The 19,843-nt window shown below is 39.5% G+C and overlaps 2 protein-coding genes across 3 annotated transcripts in view; one reads left to right on the forward strand and one right to left on the reverse strand.

The window, feature by feature from the left end:
- Positions 1-3,272: 3,272 nt before the first annotated feature.
- Positions 3,273-19,843, reverse strand: part of LOC144632054 (putative cysteine desulfurase) — a 44,834-nt gene continuing 28,263 nt past the window's right edge. For both annotated transcript variants that reach the window (XM_078490660.1, XM_078490659.1), the window contains exons 10-20: positions 9,013-9,086; positions 8,681-8,791; positions 8,353-8,399; positions 7,986-8,190; positions 7,496-7,560; positions 6,775-6,819; positions 6,111-6,222; positions 5,452-5,607; positions 5,280-5,333; positions 4,877-5,129; positions 3,273-4,017 (exon numbers count right to left, since the gene is read on the reverse strand). In XM_078490660.1, the coding sequence (XP_078346786.1) occupies positions 3,851-4,017; positions 4,877-5,129; positions 5,280-5,333; positions 5,452-5,607; positions 6,111-6,222; positions 6,775-6,819; positions 7,496-7,560; positions 7,986-8,190; positions 8,353-8,399; positions 8,681-8,791; positions 9,013-9,086 (1,289 nt within the window). In that variant the 3' untranslated portion in view covers positions 3,273-3,850. The remainder of the gene's footprint in view (positions 4,018-4,876; positions 5,130-5,279; positions 5,334-5,451; positions 5,608-6,110; positions 6,223-6,774; positions 6,820-7,495; positions 7,561-7,985; positions 8,191-8,352; positions 8,400-8,680; positions 8,792-9,012; positions 9,087-19,843) is intronic.
- LOC144632112 (uncharacterized) lies at positions 10,826-18,414 on the forward strand. Its single transcript, XM_078490713.1, has 3 exons — positions 10,826-11,165; positions 12,241-15,789; positions 18,368-18,414. Exons 2-3 carry the CDS (start codon positions 12,267-12,269, stop codon positions 18,412-18,414), a joined length of 3,570 nt encoding a protein of 1,189 aa, XP_078346839.1. The 5' UTR covers positions 10,826-11,165; positions 12,241-12,266.

A 19,843-nucleotide genomic window follows, 5' to 3' on the forward strand; every position in this document is an offset into this window, starting at 1 on the left:
AAAATGGCACATCATAGAGGAACAACCACTACTCAAACAAATCTTCAAAGATCCACCCATCATTTCCTTTTAGAAAGGAAAATCTTTAAAGGATATGCTCATTAGAGCAAAAATATAAAGGTTCTCAAATGTTTTACACCGGTAGAGATTGTGCGGCCTGTCACGCCTTGCTACCTCCTCCTGAGAATTATATAACCAGTCGATACGATATGAGACGCTGTCTAGATAGTCTGAGCGCTCGTTGCAATTTTCAATTTTTCGAGACTTACTAACAACTGGCGAATGAACACTGCCATTCTCTCCGACTGTTGTTCGTGTTCCGCCATATTGAAAAGGAAGGAGGAATAAATTACCTTTGCCCGGGAAAATAAAGTAAGTAAACTATGTAACCAGGCTTGCTCGGCCGTACTGGGTACCAGGATTTGACGTTGTATAACATTGCCTATAACATTCGAGGTTTTGTGTGCGCAGTGACAGACAGGATTTAGCACTTTGACATTCGATTTGGTGACATTCAAAGAATAATCGGTAGTTCCGAAAATGGTGTGACAGGAGAGAATTAATTTTAGGCATTTCAGGATTTGATTGGAGAGAACTAAATTTGAAGTTGATCCGAAATTGTGATCAGTGTAGAATTTATTAACTACTGCCGAGTTTGATGTTACAAAATATAATTTGGAACGAATTTGAATCAATGTTACCGAATTTGATGTGACAAAATAAAAATTGTTGTTTCCGAATTTGGGGACATAGAACTAAAGTTGGAACATATTCGAAAAATTGATATACCACAATTTAGTACGACAACATGAAATTGAAGTAGTCAATTTTGGCGGGGATCACACGCCATAGTAATTAACGCAAGTCTTGTCACATGTGAAGACCTTAATCAAAGGGCAGCTGGCAAAGATTAAGAGACTTCAGTACATGTATCCTTTACTAACTATGGTGTGTCCTAAGACACACTGGATGTCAAGCAAGGCATATTCCCAAGGCATACGTCTTAGACGTATCATCTCCAACAATGACAAGCTTTTGGTCAGATTAGACGAGCTGGCTGATGCTTTTATAATCAGTGGTTACAACAGAGGGTCGGTTAAACGTATTCTTAACAAGATAGCCTCCAAACCCCGGGTTCTGTCGTATAACATGAGAAATCAAGAGAACAAAAACATAGTACCTTGGGTTATTACATATGGCCCGGGTGCTAAGCAAACCAGGGAATTTGTTCTACAGGGCTCCAAGATCTTGGACAAATCACCCATTTGGAGGGATTTAGGAGCTCGTGTTATGATTTGCACTCGCAGGGCATCCAATCTTAGAGACCTTTTGTACAAACGTAAGGCTATTTCTTTGTCTGTTCCGGGTGAGAGCAAAGGGACACTTCCATGTGGGGTTAAACGATGTTTATCCTGTAATTTAATTAATCCCATCAACACCGTAAATAGTACCACTACAGGGAATTCTTTTCGTATTAATTGCAAATCTTCATGTACTTCTAGATCTTTAGTTTATATGGCAGAATGTATATTTTGTAAAAAACAATATGTAGGTAACACAACCCAAAAGTTGCGTGACCGCATAACTGGGCATAGAAACAGCAAGGAGTCTGCCCTTAAAATTCATTTAGATTTCCATAATTCTACTTTTAACCAAACATTTAAGTTTGTAGTATTAAGCCATTCTTCTCCTGAGAAGTTAAATGAGTAAGAGTCCATTTGGATAAGTAAGTTGCGCACTAGTGAGCCTGATGGCCTTAATAGGGTTGATCCGTGTGCATTACGCACCGGCGTTACTTAATTTTATAAATATCTCGACACACCCTATCTGTACTGTAATATCATGTTACTGGTCGTTGCCATTTCAAATGTTACTACACTGAAGAGGACCGTTACGGTCGAAAGGCCTATGTAGTTTATTAAAATCGTAGCTGTATGGCGATACACAATTTGTTCTTTTTAGTATATTGGATGTCAAGCAGCCTGTTCCAGGCGTTTAATTAGTTACAGGAAAGATTTTTGGATAAGAGAAACATTATAAGTCACAATGTCAGTTGTCCGGAACGTTTACCGATGTGCATAACAGTGCAGTGCGGTAATGCGGCCATTTGAAGATTTCTAAAGGCTTTTGTATAAATGCAAGAAGAGTGAACATGGAACTTGACAACTTTGTCAAAGTTCTTGCACTTAGTCATAATTGGCCAGTTCAGACAGAACCTGTCAGAAAGTGGTCATAAAGATGTCAAAAATCAATAAAAAATCACATAAACTCTCTTGGCTTTAGACTTGGTAGTAACATCACGGTAGACCGGCATTTATCCGCTTACATGTGAACTTTCCAGTTAGGCTTATGTTGACTGGATTGTTTTTCTCCTGTCTGTAAATAAATGTAGTTCTCTAATCGGTTTCTCTTTTTTAAGTGATTATTTCACAACATTTAATGGGGATAATAAAGATGCGAACAACAGAAACCGACTAGTTATTTTAATACTACGAGAAAATAACTAATCTTTGCCAACTTTCCCAGATTGTCCGGGAGTATCCCGGATATACAGACTAAAAATCTCCCAGTCTGGACGAGTTTTAAAATCTCCCAGGCTAACACATTTCTACCGATCTTGGTGATTTTCCAGGAGAAACTGTGGATTTTTGACGCATATTAATTTTATTTTTTCTGATTAGTTACATACAAACTTACACTGACTTGCGTACATACGTACACGTACTTACGTTTTTTGAACTTATTTTTTTTTTTTACAGAAGACAGAAAAAGAGCGAAAAAAATCAGGATAAAATTTGTAAAAATCATTACAAAAGCGTGCCAAAATTCAGTTGCTATCAAGAAGTTGCGACTTTTCTGAATTATTTGTCTATAGTTTCTATCCACTGAACTAGAGAAGGCCTTCATTTGTTGAGATGACCCTGATATATCACTTGTTTTCCAAAAATGATGGCAGTTAACAAGAAGCAAGCGCGGTCTCGCACATTCATTTTGTGGCTGGAAAAGTTAGCGATATATCGCTTCACGCAGATTCGCTTCGCATTTGCGAAGTTCAAGTTTAAAAAGATTCCGGTTATATCGGGTGACAAAACTCACTACCTCCTCCCCATTCCTGTCGCGGGCTATTGGTCGGTCAGGCGGTCGGTCGGTTTGGTAAGCTGGTTGGTTTATTGCACTGCGATGAGCTTTAGCCAACACTATATTTTAATCAAAATATACACCATATTCGTATAACAATTAAATTATTACGTGGATTAAAGTAAAAATCATGCTGACAGCAACAACACTTTATTAAATTTCGCCGTGTATTTACATGAAGTGGCAAAACAAGAATTGACGGGAGATCTTAGAGTAGAGTGAGTCAACCAATTTTATTAATGTTCAGTTATTTACAGAGGACGTATGATGTGTACGATGCAATCTTTGTTGAGTCATAGTTAAATATTATTATGCCTGCCAAGGTTTCGGGACTCTCAAACGGTGCATATAAACTTCACAACATTTACATACATTTACATGGCTGTGTAAAACTCTTGTCAAACAAACTCAATTCAATAAATTTAACGTATTCCTTCTCCTTGTCACAGTGAATATGCGGTACGCTTGATATCAATAGGCCATTTCTCAGTTCCTTTTGCCCCCGTTTTCAAACGAGTTCGGTACAACATGAGTTGTGTAAAAATGAGTGTTTTCATGTTAAAACTACATCGCTGAAACGCATTTCCCTTTAAAAGCATGGCTTCACACTTGAACTCTTTTGCAAAAAAAACCAAGCGGAGGAAATGGCCTATTTTTCTTATCCTGAAAACGCTTCAATTTTTCCTTCCCGGTTTTCGGCAGGGCAATACCGCTACTGAACGGAACATATTTTACTTCGTTTTTTGTTGTCCTTATTTGTTTCTTCAGGCTTGTTGCCTGGCGATTGCCACGCCTCTCGCGGTTTGACAGATTTCAGTGTCTCTATTCTCTTCTCTTCAACTATACAGTTATTGTTTACATCAGATTTCTTAGGCAAGCCTGAAACAAATTCAAACAAAACAGGTCGTCAGGAATATACCACCATAATGAGTTATTGTTGAGATTCTGAACGACACACGTAGACTGTCCACAGCCCTCTATTTTTTCGTACGACACACGAGGAACCCACATCGTTTTAGGAGCAGGGCCGTAGCCAAGCTTTTGGCACAGATGAGGCAAAATCTGCGATTGTCGAAAGCACGAGCCACTAGTGGGGTCTGGGAAATGTATCGCAAAAATTGTTCGGAATCTTAAAGCTCTGAAATTCTCTTTTCAGCATTTTCATAACGTATTTCTTTCGAAAAAAATCAATCTCGTTTAAATGGAGATTATTTTCCTAATAACTAAATAACTAATAGCTAAAAGCATTTGGTTAAAATCTAGATGAGGCAAGTGCTTCGTCTTGCCTCTTGCTAGTTACGGCCCTGAGGAGAATGTCGATCCTTAACAGCAGTAGCCTGTTCCAGGCGTTCGGTTAGTTGGGGAGCAGCGCGAAAAACGGGATTAGCGCGAAGACCGGTGAGTGGAAAAAATGGCCGTTTTTCGCGCTCCTCCCAACTAAACGAACGCCTGGAACAGGCTATAACAAAAGTGACTTCACCTACTATTTAAAATCAGATATCCTGAAAAAAAATTCGGAGAATCGGCTTGAATAAGTTATAAGTTTGGTAACTATTTCCTGACTTGTTATGTATACAAGCCGTTTCTTTTAAAGCGGTTTTCACTCAAGTGTCGAAAGTAATTCGCTTTACCACGCTTACTGATTGGTTTAAAAAAACTGGCGCCACTTTGTTAACCAATCAGAAGCATAACAAAAATGACTCGGTGTTCATACATATTGTATGAACATACACCTCACCTTCCACTCCAACTTCAGATGCTTTCAGTTTACTCAGATACTCTTGAATTTCACGAATTTCCGGCCATTTCCGTACCATCCTTGACGTTTTTCTCGGCCTAAATGGAAGTTTCGTCCTAACAAATATTTGGGGTTTATGCTTCAGAGTTTCAGCGGCCAGGTAGAACTGTGCTTCCTGAGGCTGCAAAAACCAGATTAACTGGTTTTTGTCGTCTTTGAATTCGACTTTTTTGTCATCGGAAGTGTTAATTTCCTAAAAAAAAAATATTCCATTAATTAAGACAAACTTTTTCACGGTTATTTCATATATCAAAATTTTTTTAACATCGTACAGATTGACATTTTTACCCAAGCAACTCAATGTTCTTAACATGACTAACATTGCATTTGGCTAGAAGCAAACCTTATTTAATTCAACCGCCTCTTTCAAGATTCTGCTTGCAGACTTTGCGATTTCCTGAAAATAAAAACCAAGGAAAGAGAAAAAATCAATATACTCCAACTGAATTCAACAAATAACCGTGAAAAGCACTGTAAAAGAGTATTATTTCCTCGAAAAAGACAGGCCAACTCACGTCAAGTTTGACGTCATAATCTCGCGGTACGTTGGTGTTTTTCATTACCACTCCAATTTCGTCATAAGTTACGTCATGAAGACTGAAGGGAGGACTTGCTTTGTTTCCATTGAAATATCTGTTTTCCCAGGCTCCCGTGTGTGGATCAAAACGGTACTACAAGAACCAAAAGAACAACCATTCACTCAAGCTTGAACAGTAAACAATTATAAGTACGATGTACTGAAGGGTTTAGAATACCGGGAAGGTGGCGGTGGTGGTGATGGGGTGGGGTGGGGGTGGGGGGGGGGGGGGGAGAAATGTAGGGCACATCCCTAATTTGGGCTATATTTATTAGAAGAGACTATTTTCAGCAAAGTTATTCATCTATTGAGTAGTGCGATTAAGACGCGCCTGAAGGGACTTTTAAAGAATTCGACAAGAAAAGTCCAAGACTTGGCAAAGCAGTTCCTGGGAAAAGAAATCGCATATTTCTGTCTGAAATAAAATAAGGTTTTCAGGAAGCGCACCTCACACCCTACCCAAATTTTCGGGCAGTACCCAGAGTAAACTTTCACGCGGAAATTAATATACACATCTGTTTATAATTTAAAGGATACTCTGAAATGGAAATAAGCCCAACTGGAGAAGGTAATCGTAAAAAAATTGTTAATGTTAACCTGCGGTAATAATTTCCAGCCATGCGTGGCGACCATGTCCACTGCTTCTAACACAAAGTGAGCTGTAACGTCATCCATGAAGTAAGGAAGATTGATTCTGGCAAAGCCTGGTCTGAAAAAAGGCAACAAGTTGAGTTTGTAGTTTTAGCCAGTTCATTTTAGTTTCAGTAAAAACTAATATTGAGTACGAATTCTTTCTAATACTCTAGGTCTCCACAGGTGCATAACATACCACCACACTGCTGTTACACACTCTTCAAACGCTATTATCCCTGTTGTTCTATCTCTAGCAGTGTATGTGCAATCATTCGCCACCCCAACGTAATTATAAAGGATGGAAAAATTTCTATTCCGGAAACGTTTATGTTTTCTCTGCTTCTATAGGTTTTCAACAGTTTGGAAGGCTTTTTCAAATAGAGGATGTCAATCTTCAGAATCAAAAGCAAACCAGTAAAGTTCTTTGCGTGGACACTGTATTTGTCATTCATTAATTTTGATAACAATCACCTCCAAAAAAGAACTGTTTAGGGTCACTAAGACTTTGTTATGACGTCATTCCGTGATGCATGGTTCAACTGTAAGCGGCTATCATCAGTCCGCTGAAAATAAATCTTCAAATGTATTTTCACTACTATTTTGTTAATGACAAATCATCTTTGCTTACTTCATTATTTCCAAAGGCTCTTTGCATGACAGCTCTACATCCTCGCTGCAAGATAAATGTATTTATAAATTTGCAACTGTTAATTATTAGGGAAGTACTTTTGTATTAGGGGAAGGGGACTAGGGAATTTAAGGTACTTTAAAACAAATTAAAGTTGTGGCCCTCCTCCTGCATAGGAAACAATAGAAAAACATATGATCCTTCATTCTTCCCCCTCCCCACCCACACCAAGCTTATATCCACTTTATTAATTGCTAGGTAACTTCGCCGACCATAGGTCTTAGTTATACAGGCAATGCAGAATAACGCACAAAGCTATGCAAAAGAGTTTTTTTAATTTTTTCTGTGTTCAAAAGAAAGAAATGCTTGACAAGAATCACCACCACCAAAAACTAGTACAGGAACCAATGTTAAAGACGCAACACCTGCTTAAAAAACAGGTTCATCCCTCCCCAAATGCCCTATTTTTTTATAAATGACTTTACCCTCTGAATCCCCAGCCCAACCCCTAATAAAAAGTACCTTCCCTTAAATCGCTTTTAAAAATACAGCCTGAGTTAAGGGAAACCGTGTTTTTATGTTGGTGCGCATGCAAAACTGTATCATTAAACGTATCAGGAGACCAGTAGGTGAAAATCTGCATTTCTCCTATAAGTGTTTTTGTTCAGAGACGTATTACCTAAATAGAAAAATAAACAGAATGAATGTTGCTTAAACTTACTTCTCGTGAGATTCAAGAAACCAAGTAAATTTTCTTGCAATAGTCTCGTTTATTCCCAGAAGGTCCTGCGAAATAGTTAATCATGTGATCATGTGCAATGGCTAGGAACAAACACTCAGCTACCCCGACAGAAACTGTTTTTTAAAGAATCCAGGTTGCCTGTTTAGTTTGTAATTAAAATTACAAATTCTCTGCGAAGATTGTTTTTAGTATTACATAGACTGCGTCCAAGGACAGCTGCACGCAGGCTAGAATAACAAAGATTGGAAACATCTGTAAATTTGTAAAAAGGAGTCTGTAAATTTCGTCGTGCTCTTACTAACATTTTAAGGATAAAGCTCTTTACTTTAAAACGAGAAAATACTGCGGTAGAGGGAATCAGTATTGTCTCAAGAACACTTCTATTCTCTGTTAGAGAGTTCTACTGAGAGTGACAGACTGATTTCTTTGTAAGGTCATGTAACCATTTGCAACTTGAGCTCTTAATTACCTGGGCGTAAGGTCCTGCGCATGCGCACCCTCCACGAGCTTGAATGCCATAGAGATCGTTCAGAAGCACAGAGACAAAGTTATGATGCACAAGTTTACCGCTGTCCTGATGATGTATTAGCATAGAAAATATCGGCAGACGGCGAGCCTTGTTGTTCCCCAAAATGGTTATGTTGGGATTCTTTTGCCATACTTGAAAGGCATGTCTATAGGAGAGGCGATTAAAAATGTTAGTGAAAAGTAGAATTGGTTGTGGGGGACCCGTATTTGATTTTAAGGGTCTTTTAGGTCTTTTAGCTAAAAGAGCAACGAAGAAGCGTACTAAAGTAGATTAAAGTTCAAGAACATGACACTGCTAAATGGTCAACCTGCATAATTCCTCTTCTCTTTCTTCAATAACATTGGTTCCCACCGCCTGCAAAGATACAAGATTACACTGATTACGAAACACCAGAAGATTTATTTTCTACTTTTTTCGCCTTTTGACAATCCGTAACGTGTTGACGCATACATAGTTCTTTCCGGCCTGATTAGTTGAGCTAAAGGACCATACCATCCAGCCCGTGCTAAATGAACTTCATCGGTCACATCTTGTTTTAAGTTGGAAGACCATACCAGCCCGTACTGCCCGTACTTTATCTCACCTGTTTAAGTTGGAAGACCATACCAGCCCGTACTGCCCGTACTATATCTCACCTGTTTAAGTTGGAAGACCATACCAGCCCGTATTGACTCCACAATAGCTGGTGTTCCACCTTCTTCTCTTTCTTCAATGTCTTTTAAATATAAATGCGTGTCACGCGTCACCTGTATACGATTATGAAAAGACATGTACTTATTGATACTAGTGTTGCAACTCAAGAAGCTAGAGTTGCTCTCGGCTGTCGCCTCGAGCATTTTTTTATGCTCCTTTCGTGCTCTCCAAACTTCCCGCATGCACCATAACTCGATAGCGTACGTTAAAGCAAGAACCAATTGTTAATTAGAAAAGAAGAAAACATTTCACAGTTGTTAAGAATTTAACTTACAAAGAGAACTGTTCCTCCACCGCATCCGCCAGGCACGGGATTTCGGAAAAGTTTCTTTTTGGCGATAAGCAATCCTTAGAAATAAATTAAAAAAAAATACTGAAAGGACAAAACAGTTAAAAAACATTTCATCCTCAATTATTTAAGTATTTCCATCATTTTAAATTAAGCCCGCAGGGGCTCCCATATGAAAGAAACGGGGATGCTCGTCATCTCGCATATTTTGGTCTCAATTAGGATGTTCAAGACAAAACGCTAATATTTTTAGCCGTCGAGGCCTCTTGCACGTGAAAAAATAAAAACACCATCATATTGTGCTGGCAGTCTCACTCTAGACTGATCAGACAAATAGCCTCTGTAAGGAGTCAAAGAGATTGGTCTCCTTTACATTGTCTTTATGAATTAAATTGAAACTTTCCGGCGAGCATCCCCGTCCCTTTGATATAGGAGTCCCCTGCCCGCCAGTAAATTTAGTCAGTTGAAATTTTGTCCTTTCTTAGTTTAATTGACAAACAACCACTGTCAATAGTTCCAAATAGGAAATCGTGACGATCATAGACCTTTTATATTGCCTTAGGACAGGAAGAGTTTTAATACACTGAGTAAATTTAAAAGTTATCTTAAAAGTATTGTAAATCATTCCGAATTTTTTAATTAATTTGTAATCCTTAAAAAGACCGTCATTGTAAAAATTTTCATTTCAAATTGTTTTCCTCAAAGTCTCAATGTGGGTGATGGTGAGGTCTGATGTCAAAACTAAGCAATGACTCTTCCGTTTGTGAATATACACCTAACTGCAATATTAACGTCGTTATAGAAAAAAGGTAAATAGGAATTAATTAGCGTAGTTTTATCTGGTAGCATTTAAAGAAAACTCACGAGTTTTTATCTGCACACTTCGAGTCCACTTTTTTATGCTATATTAAACAAGATAAATTAATTTATTCGTATTCTGAGGAATTTTGAGGTCATTTGTACGAATAAATTTCATGCATGCACTTAATTACTAAATTCCTATTTGACTTTTTCTTAGTCAAGGAGCTAGACCGCGAAAAAGGCGTTAATTAAGGAGTTCGTTCAACCCGCCTGACAGAAAAGGTCTAACAGCGTATTCTTATAGAAGAATAACTGCTCTTTAAGACTAGGTACTATGTAGTCCGAAATTGTGGTACCACCGACGAGATAAATAGGGTTCTTTAACCAAATATGGCTTTTAGCATAGAAACGAGGCAACCAGTTTTTGACTTGTAAAATTCACATCCTTTATCAAGATATCACAAAAATAACTAAAAAGCGACACGTGAGCCTCTATCTTAATTTTGACTGCTTACAAAACCATAAACCATGTCACGTGACATGTCACATGACCGTTTTCCCTCAAAAATCGGTCTTTTTTCCAATTCTGACAAGTTTGAGTTTCGGCTAAAACCTTACAAACAGGTTTATTTATGAATTAAGCACTGAAAAACAATTTAGAGGTCTTATTCCGTTAAATCATGATAAAAAAATTCCATTTTGATACACAAACTTTGACAAAATTGTCGAGGAAAGTACATGTCTGTATTTCATTCCTAGTCAGCATGGAAACGAGGCTGAACTTAAAACGGTCTTTAAACGCATACTATCTTTGAAAATAGGCAGTGATTTGAAAAAATAATTTTGTAAAAAAAAAGAATTTATTATTAAAGAGTGTATGGGGTCTCGTTGCCATGGAAACGGTTACCATAGGAATATGCCAGAAGTCACACATTTTCCTCTTTTTTCAAACTTTTAGAATTTTAAGCTGCATGTTATGAATTAAAAAAAAAAACAATATTATTTTGCCTTTAATACAACATTTTCTGTTATTGGGTGCTTAAAATGGCTTAATATTCATTTAAAATCAAATTTTATATCAACAGCTGGGGAATGGGTCGAGTTAGCTTGAATAAGTAACCAAGCCTCATTTTAGTCCGCCATTTTGAATCTTGACTCGATTGATCTGAAGTTCTCTGTTGTTGTTATGGTACTTTTCGTAAAAAATATAACTTGTTAAGTTGAGAAATAGAGACAGGATCTTTTATAAATAGAGGTTTGACTTTTAAGTTCAATTTCTAGGACGGTTTTTCGTTCTTTACGATGCAATTCTGCAGATGGAAATCTCTATCGAACCTGTAAGTACTGAGTTGATCGTGGCATGATTCAACCTTAATTTTGAGTCTGACTCGAGTGACAAGTCAACATTAGGTCAATCTTAACTTGTCCTTCTTTTATACTGTATTTTTCTCGTGGATAAGTTCTTTTAACTTCACAACGTGGCACACAGTACTCGTCGCGTAGCAGTAGCATACGTAGCAACATTTAAAAACTTTTGAGCAGATGCATGTTTAAGTGAAGAGAAAAGCATCTGTTTGCCGTCAGATGAGAAATATTGAGCAGCATGGATATTAACATCATAAGATTGCGCTTTTAATGATGTTCAAATCGTTTTTAGTATGAAATTCAGTCTTGCGATAATTCATTTCCTTACCAGCTACCAAAAAAAGTTCACTGAGTCATGAAGGCAATATATTTTTAAATACTGGGTTTACATCCATATACCAATCAAGGTATGGCAATTGAGGCTCCGGTAGTAACATTTGATGATGAATAACAGTCACTTCCACACTGAAAATAAAAAGAGAATGTTGCAATATACGCTAAAAGTAAGCTTGATTTGAAGTTGACTTGTTGCTGGAGGCTAACTCGGATTAAAGATTGACTCTTGGTACGATATAACTCGTTATTACTGCATCATTTGACATTTTTGGTTTATTGGTGAAACATTTAGTCAAACAGAAGCGAACTTTAATAGAGGAATACCAAAAGTGAAATCTGACTAACTTATCTTGACAAGCATGGCACTAATTACTGTATTACGGTTTTCCCCTTTATCTCAGCAGCAGTCGAAAATAGTTTCATATATATTAATTGTCTAAATTGCAAAAATATATGCCAACACTGGCTGCCTTGTTTAGCAATTTTTTTTACGACACTTTCGCCCTTTGTTTCCATTTCCAAACCTTTCAAATTCAATGTTTCAAAATTTCTATATAATGTAAAAAAATTCAGTTTGCTATTCGCTATAGAGCTATTACAAACTCTGTTTACTGCACACGAGTTTTTTACCCACGCTTTCTATAGCGTTTGATGAATAATGCAAAAAGATGGTTAATTAATGAAACCTTTGGTACTGCATAAACTGTATAGGTTGTTAACTGTGATGTACCCAAAGAATGGATGATGAACTCGGCTGGCAGCTTCTTCCCAAGCCACCAAAGAGGTTTAAGACAACCACAACCTGTTTTGATAAGTGCATCTTCTGCCAAACAAGTAATGATGTTCTTCGTGTAGCAAAGCCCCCTTCCATAGAGAAAGTAATAACTGCAATCGGGATTCGACAAGATGAGCTGTCACAGCGTCTCTCACCCAATGATCTACGTGATGTAGATGGGAAAGTGGTTTTGTGGCACTCATCTTGTTATGAGACATATACCAGCAAGCAAAACCTCAGATACTGTGCAACGCAATCTGTAAGCGATGTGCACACCGAACGCAAGAAACGAGGTGTATTGTTTGACTGGTCGAAGTGTATTTTTTGCAGAAATGCAACGCGGAAAAAGGACAGGCAGCTGCTAAATATTGTCACCAATGAAGCATGTAAGAGTATTAAAGAATCCGCAGAAGCTCGTGAAGATAACGAATTGTTAACCATAATCCAGTCGGTAACTGACTTAATATCAGCCGGAGGAAAGTACCATAAGGCCTGTCACGCTTCGTATGTCAGTAAAACAAATATTCAGCGTAAGCAGAATACCTCCACGGAAGAAAACGTCTTTGAAGAAGCCTTCAATCGATTACTGGAGATAATCACCCCTGAGATTGAGAACGGAAAAGCCTATGATATGAACGGTCTTCTGACTATGTTTCAAAAGGAAGTACAGAAGATGGGAGGTGCTGCCACAAGCTATACGAAGCAGAAGCTGAAAGTGCGATTAACTGGTCATTACAAGGAACTCCTTGTTTTTCATCAGCCGCCGCAAAAGACAAAACCAGAGATTGTCTATAGCTCCTCTATTTCTCTGCTTGATGTTATAAATGCAGCCAGCGACTGTCCACCTCCTGCCAGAGCAAAGACTGCGACCACAACTAAAACAGAAGCAGCTACTTCCGACTTCCTTGAAATCTTTTCTGTAGCTTCCCTAATTAGGCAAGAGATCGTGAAAGGCAAGGGTATTAACATCAACCCACTAAATATCGAAGATTTAAAGCTCGACATCGCAAAACGTCTCCTTCCTCAGAGCCTTTACTGGCTGTTGCGATGGATTGTAACTGGAGAGATCTTCAGTGACCATTCACCAGCCAGCACAGTTAATACCACTGATGAGCGTAAAATCATTATGGTTGCGCAAGATCTCATTCATTGTGCATCGCATGCAAGGATAAAGCTTCCTAAACAAATTGGCCTCGCAATGTGCGTGAAGCATTTAACTGGTTCGAAACAGCTGATTACTCTCTTAAACAGAATGGGACACTCTTCCTCATACGAAGAGATCGAGCAAGTTGAAACCAGTCTGGCAAATGAAAGTTTAGCAAGAGCTAATGCCCATGGCATTGTTATCCCAACCAACATAAGGCCTGGTGCATTTATACAAATGGCCGCTGATAACAACGATATAAATGAAGAGACAATTGATGGAAAGAACACAACACATGCCACAACGATGGCTTTATATCAGCGGAAGCAGTATGGCCCCATGCCATTACAGGTAGTGCTCGCCGATCACTCCAAAAAGAAGCGCTCACTGGATTCCAGCCGGAGTCTGGTCATCATCGAAGAAGTAAATATAGGTAGAAGACGGCCTAATCTGGCTGACTTCGTTGGAAAAGATGTTATCCACTGGTTTCAGTCTGATCACCAGCTCCTATCCACTTGTATGGACGATCTGTGCTGGATGCTACTGCGCCTTTCAGACCCGTTTTTGTTAAACAACCAGCAGAAGCCAGAGGAGCAGTCCATACCAGGATGGAGTGGATTTAACACCACCAGATACCCCAGCATCCCAGTGAGGACAATGATTGGCTACCATCCCATGATCCATGCCGAGGCAAGCAACTTCAGCACCCTCTATACCTTACTGAAACTTGCGCAGAAGATTTGCCACACAGTGGGACAGCGCGACTCTGTGATTACCTTTGATCTGGCCCTCTATTCGAAAGCGAAACAGCTACAGATGAAGTACCCAGAAGAGTTTAAGAACACTGTAATCAGAATGGGGGGATTTCATATCGCGCTTAACTACCTCGCGCTCTTAGGAAAGAAGTACGCACAATCAGGCTTAGAAGATCTGCTCATTGAATCCGGAGTTTATGCAGCTGGCACGACATCAGTGTTGATGCTTGGCAAGTCATACAATAGAGGTATTCGTGCACACAAGCTCAGCATGGAAGCGTTATTTAGGCTCCTGTGGCAAGCGTTCCTGGAATGGCTGTCCAAGCAACAAGTTGAACTGGAGGACCGTGCCAAGCAACACTTCGTTGACGCAATTAAGGAGTGCAGAAACTCAGTGCCAAAGAAAGAATTCTCAAGTGATGGTTGGTTGGATCTGCAATCCTGTGTAGAGCCGTTGACGTCACTGCTAGACGTGTTCAAGTCTGAAAGTAGAGAGAAGTCAAAGGTTTTCCGCTTTTGGGAAGACTACATTGACATGGTACTGGTTCTCCTGCAGTTTATTAAAGCTGAACGAACTGGGAACTGGAAACTCCACCTGTCTGCAACTGCCGCAATGGTTCCACATTTCTTTGCTATGGACAGGGTCAACTATGCAAGGTGGCTTCCTGTCTATCTTTCGGACATGAACATGCTGGAGTTAAATCATCCAGAAGTTTATCGAGAGTTTATTGCTGGCAACCATTCTGTTAGTCGCTCAAAGCAACCTTTTGCACAAGTATGGCCAGATATGGCACTTGAACAATCAGTAAATCATGACTCTAAGTCAAAGGGTGGCATCGTAGGCATGAGTACCAAAGAGGAAGCGGTGGATCGATGGTTCTTGACAATCCACGAGCGAGCAGCAATAACCCAAGCAATCAAGGAAATGTGTGCAGTCGACAACTGTGACCGCATCGGAACGCACAAAGAAGGAGGAACAACAAGAGTAACAAGAGATGAAAGGGATGTTCAGAAGCTGAGCGAGTCCTTCAGCAGTGGTCTCCTCAACGACCCTTTTTGTATTCCAGACGACATTCAAGACACACCGTTACCTTTGAGTAATCTTGCTACTGGTGTTATTCTTCCAGATGCAGATGCAAACAGACTTCTGGAGGCAGAAGAGTCAGGCAGGCAAAGCATGAAGAAGTTTATCTCGTCGAGAATCGAAAGTAACGAGATCAGTTTCTGGGATCCAATCCAAAAGTTGAAAATAAAGTCATTCAGTTCAGTGGCGAAAAAAATTACTGTCAACAGCAAGAAAGAGAAGATTTTATCAGTGAATGCAGATCGTGAGGTTTTTGGTCGCCTTCTGGTTGCTGCAAAGCACAGGGACATTGATCTGCAAGAGGTGCTTTCGTATGAGCTATGCAGTGTTCCCATTTCACTAGCACACCCAGATGGCAGTCTCCGAAAGACGACAAAAAGCAGTTTGATGCCTCTCCTGGAAAAGGATGTCACCTGCCCATCAAGCCTTCCGCATTCACAAATTCACACAGCATGTCTTATCGACGCAATGGCTTTAATTCAAATGTTAAGTGGGCGTCCGTGTAAGAACCGACCACTCGATTTTCGGCCCAGAACAGAATTCCTTCAAATTTTCTGTGCAAGACAATTGATCCATATGATAAACAAAAATAGCAATATTTTGGCTTGTAGTGTTATTTGTCAATATTTTTGGCGATGATTGCTGAGAACGGTCAAAAACCGAAAAAATCATCCTGTTTCGAGTCAAATTTAGGCGTCGCGCTCAACGCGCTGAAAAATTACTCTTTAACTCAAATAAAATGAAACTTGTATATCATTTTATTTTATGTCTTGTCTATTAGTTCATGTTAAAATATTTGAAATCGGACTTAACAAAAATTAATTACGATTTTTTTTAAACACCCCATAAAGAGCCATCGCAAAAATCACGCAAACATACTTTTGGTTAGAGAGGTTTTTCTCAAAAGTTTAACGCGATCTAGAGCCCTGGACACTATCCACGATTAGTACTAGGGTTGGTGTACTAGAAACAAGAAAAAAAATTTTGGGCACTAAGCTTTTCGAATTTTAGGAGTTCTATCAACAAAGCCTATTTTTAACGGTCGTAACGCGCGTCACGCAATTTCTTACTATTGTGTTTCCTATCTTTCCCACATAAAACAGTTGTCCGAGGGAGCAAATATTTTCGAAACTAGCTTTCTGCTCGGAATAAGGCATGGACAATCCTACATTTATCAAATATCGCCCCAAAAATAAGAATTAAGAAGGTTTTAAAAATCATAGCGGCTCCGGTGTGAGTCTTTAGTTTCACCGGAAAGCTTCGAAAAAGACGTTTCCGTGATTTGGATATCATAAGGAATGAACTATGAAAAAACCCTTCGCGCATTTTGACGAGATTTTTAACAACGAGAAGTTTTATTCATAGTATAAAGTGCCTTAAAAAATTATGTACGGCGAATTTACATCGACTTATACTACGGCGAAAATCTTTGCAGGGAATGTAGATTTCAATCGGCTGGAATGTAAATGTTATTTTTAGGATGTCAAGTACATTAATATTTTGCCCTCCCTTTATACTTCATTTCTTAAATTGTTACGTTGGCAAAGCAAAACGACTTCTATAATTGGTTTCGACTTTTGAAAATAGCTCATATGCCGTCATCAAATAATTCTCAGTCTTCGCTGAATTCAATTTATGCAAATTTGTAGAAGGTTTACACGTCGCGGCGTATCAAAACAAAGTTGATGTTAATTCTGGTAAAATTGACTCCCCAAAAAAGAAAAAAAGAATTGGGTGTCTAGTTTCTTTCTCTCTGCTTCCACTTTTATTAAAAGATACTGTAAGGCTTACATCGATGGCGAATCGAAAAAAAAGAGAAGTAAGGGACCTGTCAATGCAATCGAAACATTACTCAAGCGTTGTTGTAACAACTGGCGAAGCTGAAATCTATAACAGTCAACTGTGCATCGATTTCTACCCAGCCGATTTCGTTGAAACTTGCTCAAATGAATTTTTGGATAATTTTAACTTATTGACAGTAATAAAAAAGCTAATGATCTTTGCGTTTTGAAAAATAGTATTACAGTCGAAGCTCTCATAAGCGGACACCCTCGGGACGCGAAAAAAGTGTCCGCAACTGGAGCTGGCCGCTTACGAGAATGGTTCTTGTAAGCGGCCACTAGAGGTGTAAGGGGATAGATGGTTGCTTACGGGAGCTTGTGTTTCAAAATGTAACCGGACGTGAATGACGACAAAACAAACACTGAAATATGGTTCTGTAATTACAGTAAAATCATTGTGACGAACGGCGATGTGAAGTTGATTGATTAATACAAGATACAGAGGTTTTTTATATGATTTTCTTTGCGGTGTCCGCGTAATCTCGGAAAGTGTCCGCGGCCGCTTACGGGAATGTCCGCTTACGAGAATGTAAAAATACAGAGTTTGTATGGGAGTAAAAACGGGGTTTCTAATAAGGTGGCCGTAATAATAAAAATAGAGTAATTTAAATATGCTGATATTTCCTGTTCATTTATTTCGTTTATTTTATAGTTCTAGTTTGTCATTACGACTACCGAAAAATAAGAAAAATCGGTTTAACTTTCCATGCCCAAAATTCGATTTTTAAAATAGCACCTCCGCTCCTGGAAATACCCGCGGGCACCCTTAATAGACTCCAATTTGGGGAGGGTCACAATTTTTGGTTCCAGTGTGGGGGAGGGTCATAATTTGTTAGCCCACTTTTTCCACAATTTCGTGGGTCCTCCACCCCTGATAAATAATGACCGGTCCCTAAAGTGGATAGTATAACTAATTTAACTCAGCAACAAAAAAAGAACGACTCTAATCCTTTCCTACATTAACAGTAATACAGGGCTTTAAACTATTTTTATTTTCTCGGTTCACAGAAAACTATTATTAAACGTTTGAACAACAGCCAAACGCATCCGCGAATTGAATAGATAGCATTTGAACGTTTTTTCCTATTGGCGACAGTCACATTCTTCAAAAAATGAGAACAAGTTCACTACTAGATTTTTTTCCGATCTCGTGAACCAAAGGGAATCTCAAAATATCTTAATTAATATCTCCTTAAGCATAACTACACTGAAACTGTCAAGACTCTCGTCTCGTGCCAGGTCACACAGGCAGTAAGAATCATAGCAGATTGGATGCCTGGGACTGAGTTCAGCGGCGACGCTCTCTAGCACTTCACGCCTTTTTTCCCCTTCCTCCTCTGCGTACACATCCTCCATCTGTAACTCTTGGTTCCCCTGCTTTCTTCGTGTGGCCGCTAGTCTCGAAAAAAAAATCCTGTACTTGACTTTTCGTGAGCCAGTCTTACCTGTCAAATATCCGCAAACCATTTGGTCTTCTTGCTGTTCTCATGTCTGTAGCCACTTTTCCGGGATCTGCCTTGTTGCCGGTTCTCTCTCCAAGGTCGAATTACATCGTTAGGTATTGTTTAACATCATCAGGAAATCGCACACCTTGATTTCGCACCTTGTGTAGAGCCCAGCCAAGCTGTAAGTCACTGCAAAAACTAGGAGCTTGATATTCAAATTCGTCTCCTCGCTCATCGCAATGTGCTACCGGTGCACTGCTTCTTTCCTCGTTGTTGTCAACATTAAGGAATTTCTCGGCCCAGTCTCTTCTAAGTTTGTCATACACCGTTTCGGACCCTCCGCGCATTTGGCGGTGCTCGCCAACATCAAGATGATTCTCAAGCTCACTAACTTTTTTGAAGACCATCTGACACCCAGGCTCAGGGCAAGAGAAAAGACCGCTGGTTTCCTCACCATCAGTTGATGTGGCGTTATGGATTCGTGCTTCCTTGACTGGAAAAAAGTCGACATCTATAACAAGATCTGTAGGACCCTGAGGCTTCACGATGATGTCTTGGTAGGGAATGAGCCTCCCTTGCCCTACATTATAAGCTCTCCAGATCCTAATGCCATTTGATTCAAATTGAAAGTTATGATACCTGCTGAAATGATCTGTCATTTTTACTTCAAGTGTCTTTTGAGACTCATTCACAGAGCAAACACTGGCAGTTGTGCCTCGGACAGGACGTTCGGAAAGCGCTGTACGCATGTCCTTTGCAGAAAGAACATCGTGTCCCTCGTTGCAATAGCGTCGGATAGCTGACTTCATCGGGCAAAGGATCCTATCACAGACATCTTTCCCGTATTGTGGCTCGGAAAAGTCGTACCGTGTGACGGTGATACCAACTCGGTTCCCAGCATCTCTTACGGCCGCCACGAGAAAGTTGTTGTAGTAACAGCCTGCTTCGTCACTTCTAAAGTTCACCTGAGTTATGTGAGGATGTTCCTTCTTTAAGGCCTCCAGTGTGTTCTCGATGATCGAACAGACTGCATACCAATTCTGCTGGCAGGAATCAAGGATGTGAGCATATGATTACCAGTGCTGACATTCTTGGTTATGACGGTGGATATATGCCAGCTGAGCCCTCGTTTTCCGAACCATTCGGACTGCTTCTCACGATATTTCAGTTGAAGAAATTTCATGGCCCAGTCCATTATAACAATGGCGGACGTCGCGTCGGCTGTTTTCAGTAAATCTTGCTTTGCCTCTTCCTGGTTTATTGAGCGGAC

The sequence above is a fragment of the Oculina patagonica genome, chromosome 12 (assembly GCF_052425735.1).
Source record: "Oculina patagonica isolate OP01 chromosome 12, crgOcupat, whole genome shotgun sequence".
NCBI classification, from domain to species: domain Eukaryota; kingdom Metazoa; phylum Cnidaria; class Anthozoa; order Scleractinia; family Oculinidae; genus Oculina; species Oculina patagonica.

Excerpts from the sequence above, each read along its gene's own strand:
- LOC144632112 (XM_078490713.1), top strand. The coding sequence starts at position 12,267 with ATGGATGATGAACTCGGCTGGCAGCTTCTTCCCAAGCCACCAAAGAGG. Across the intron at positions 15,790-18,367 it reads AATGTTAAGTGGGCGTCCGT|GTCACACAGGCAGTAAGAAT; the intron begins GTAAGAACCGAC and ends GTCTCGTGCCAG.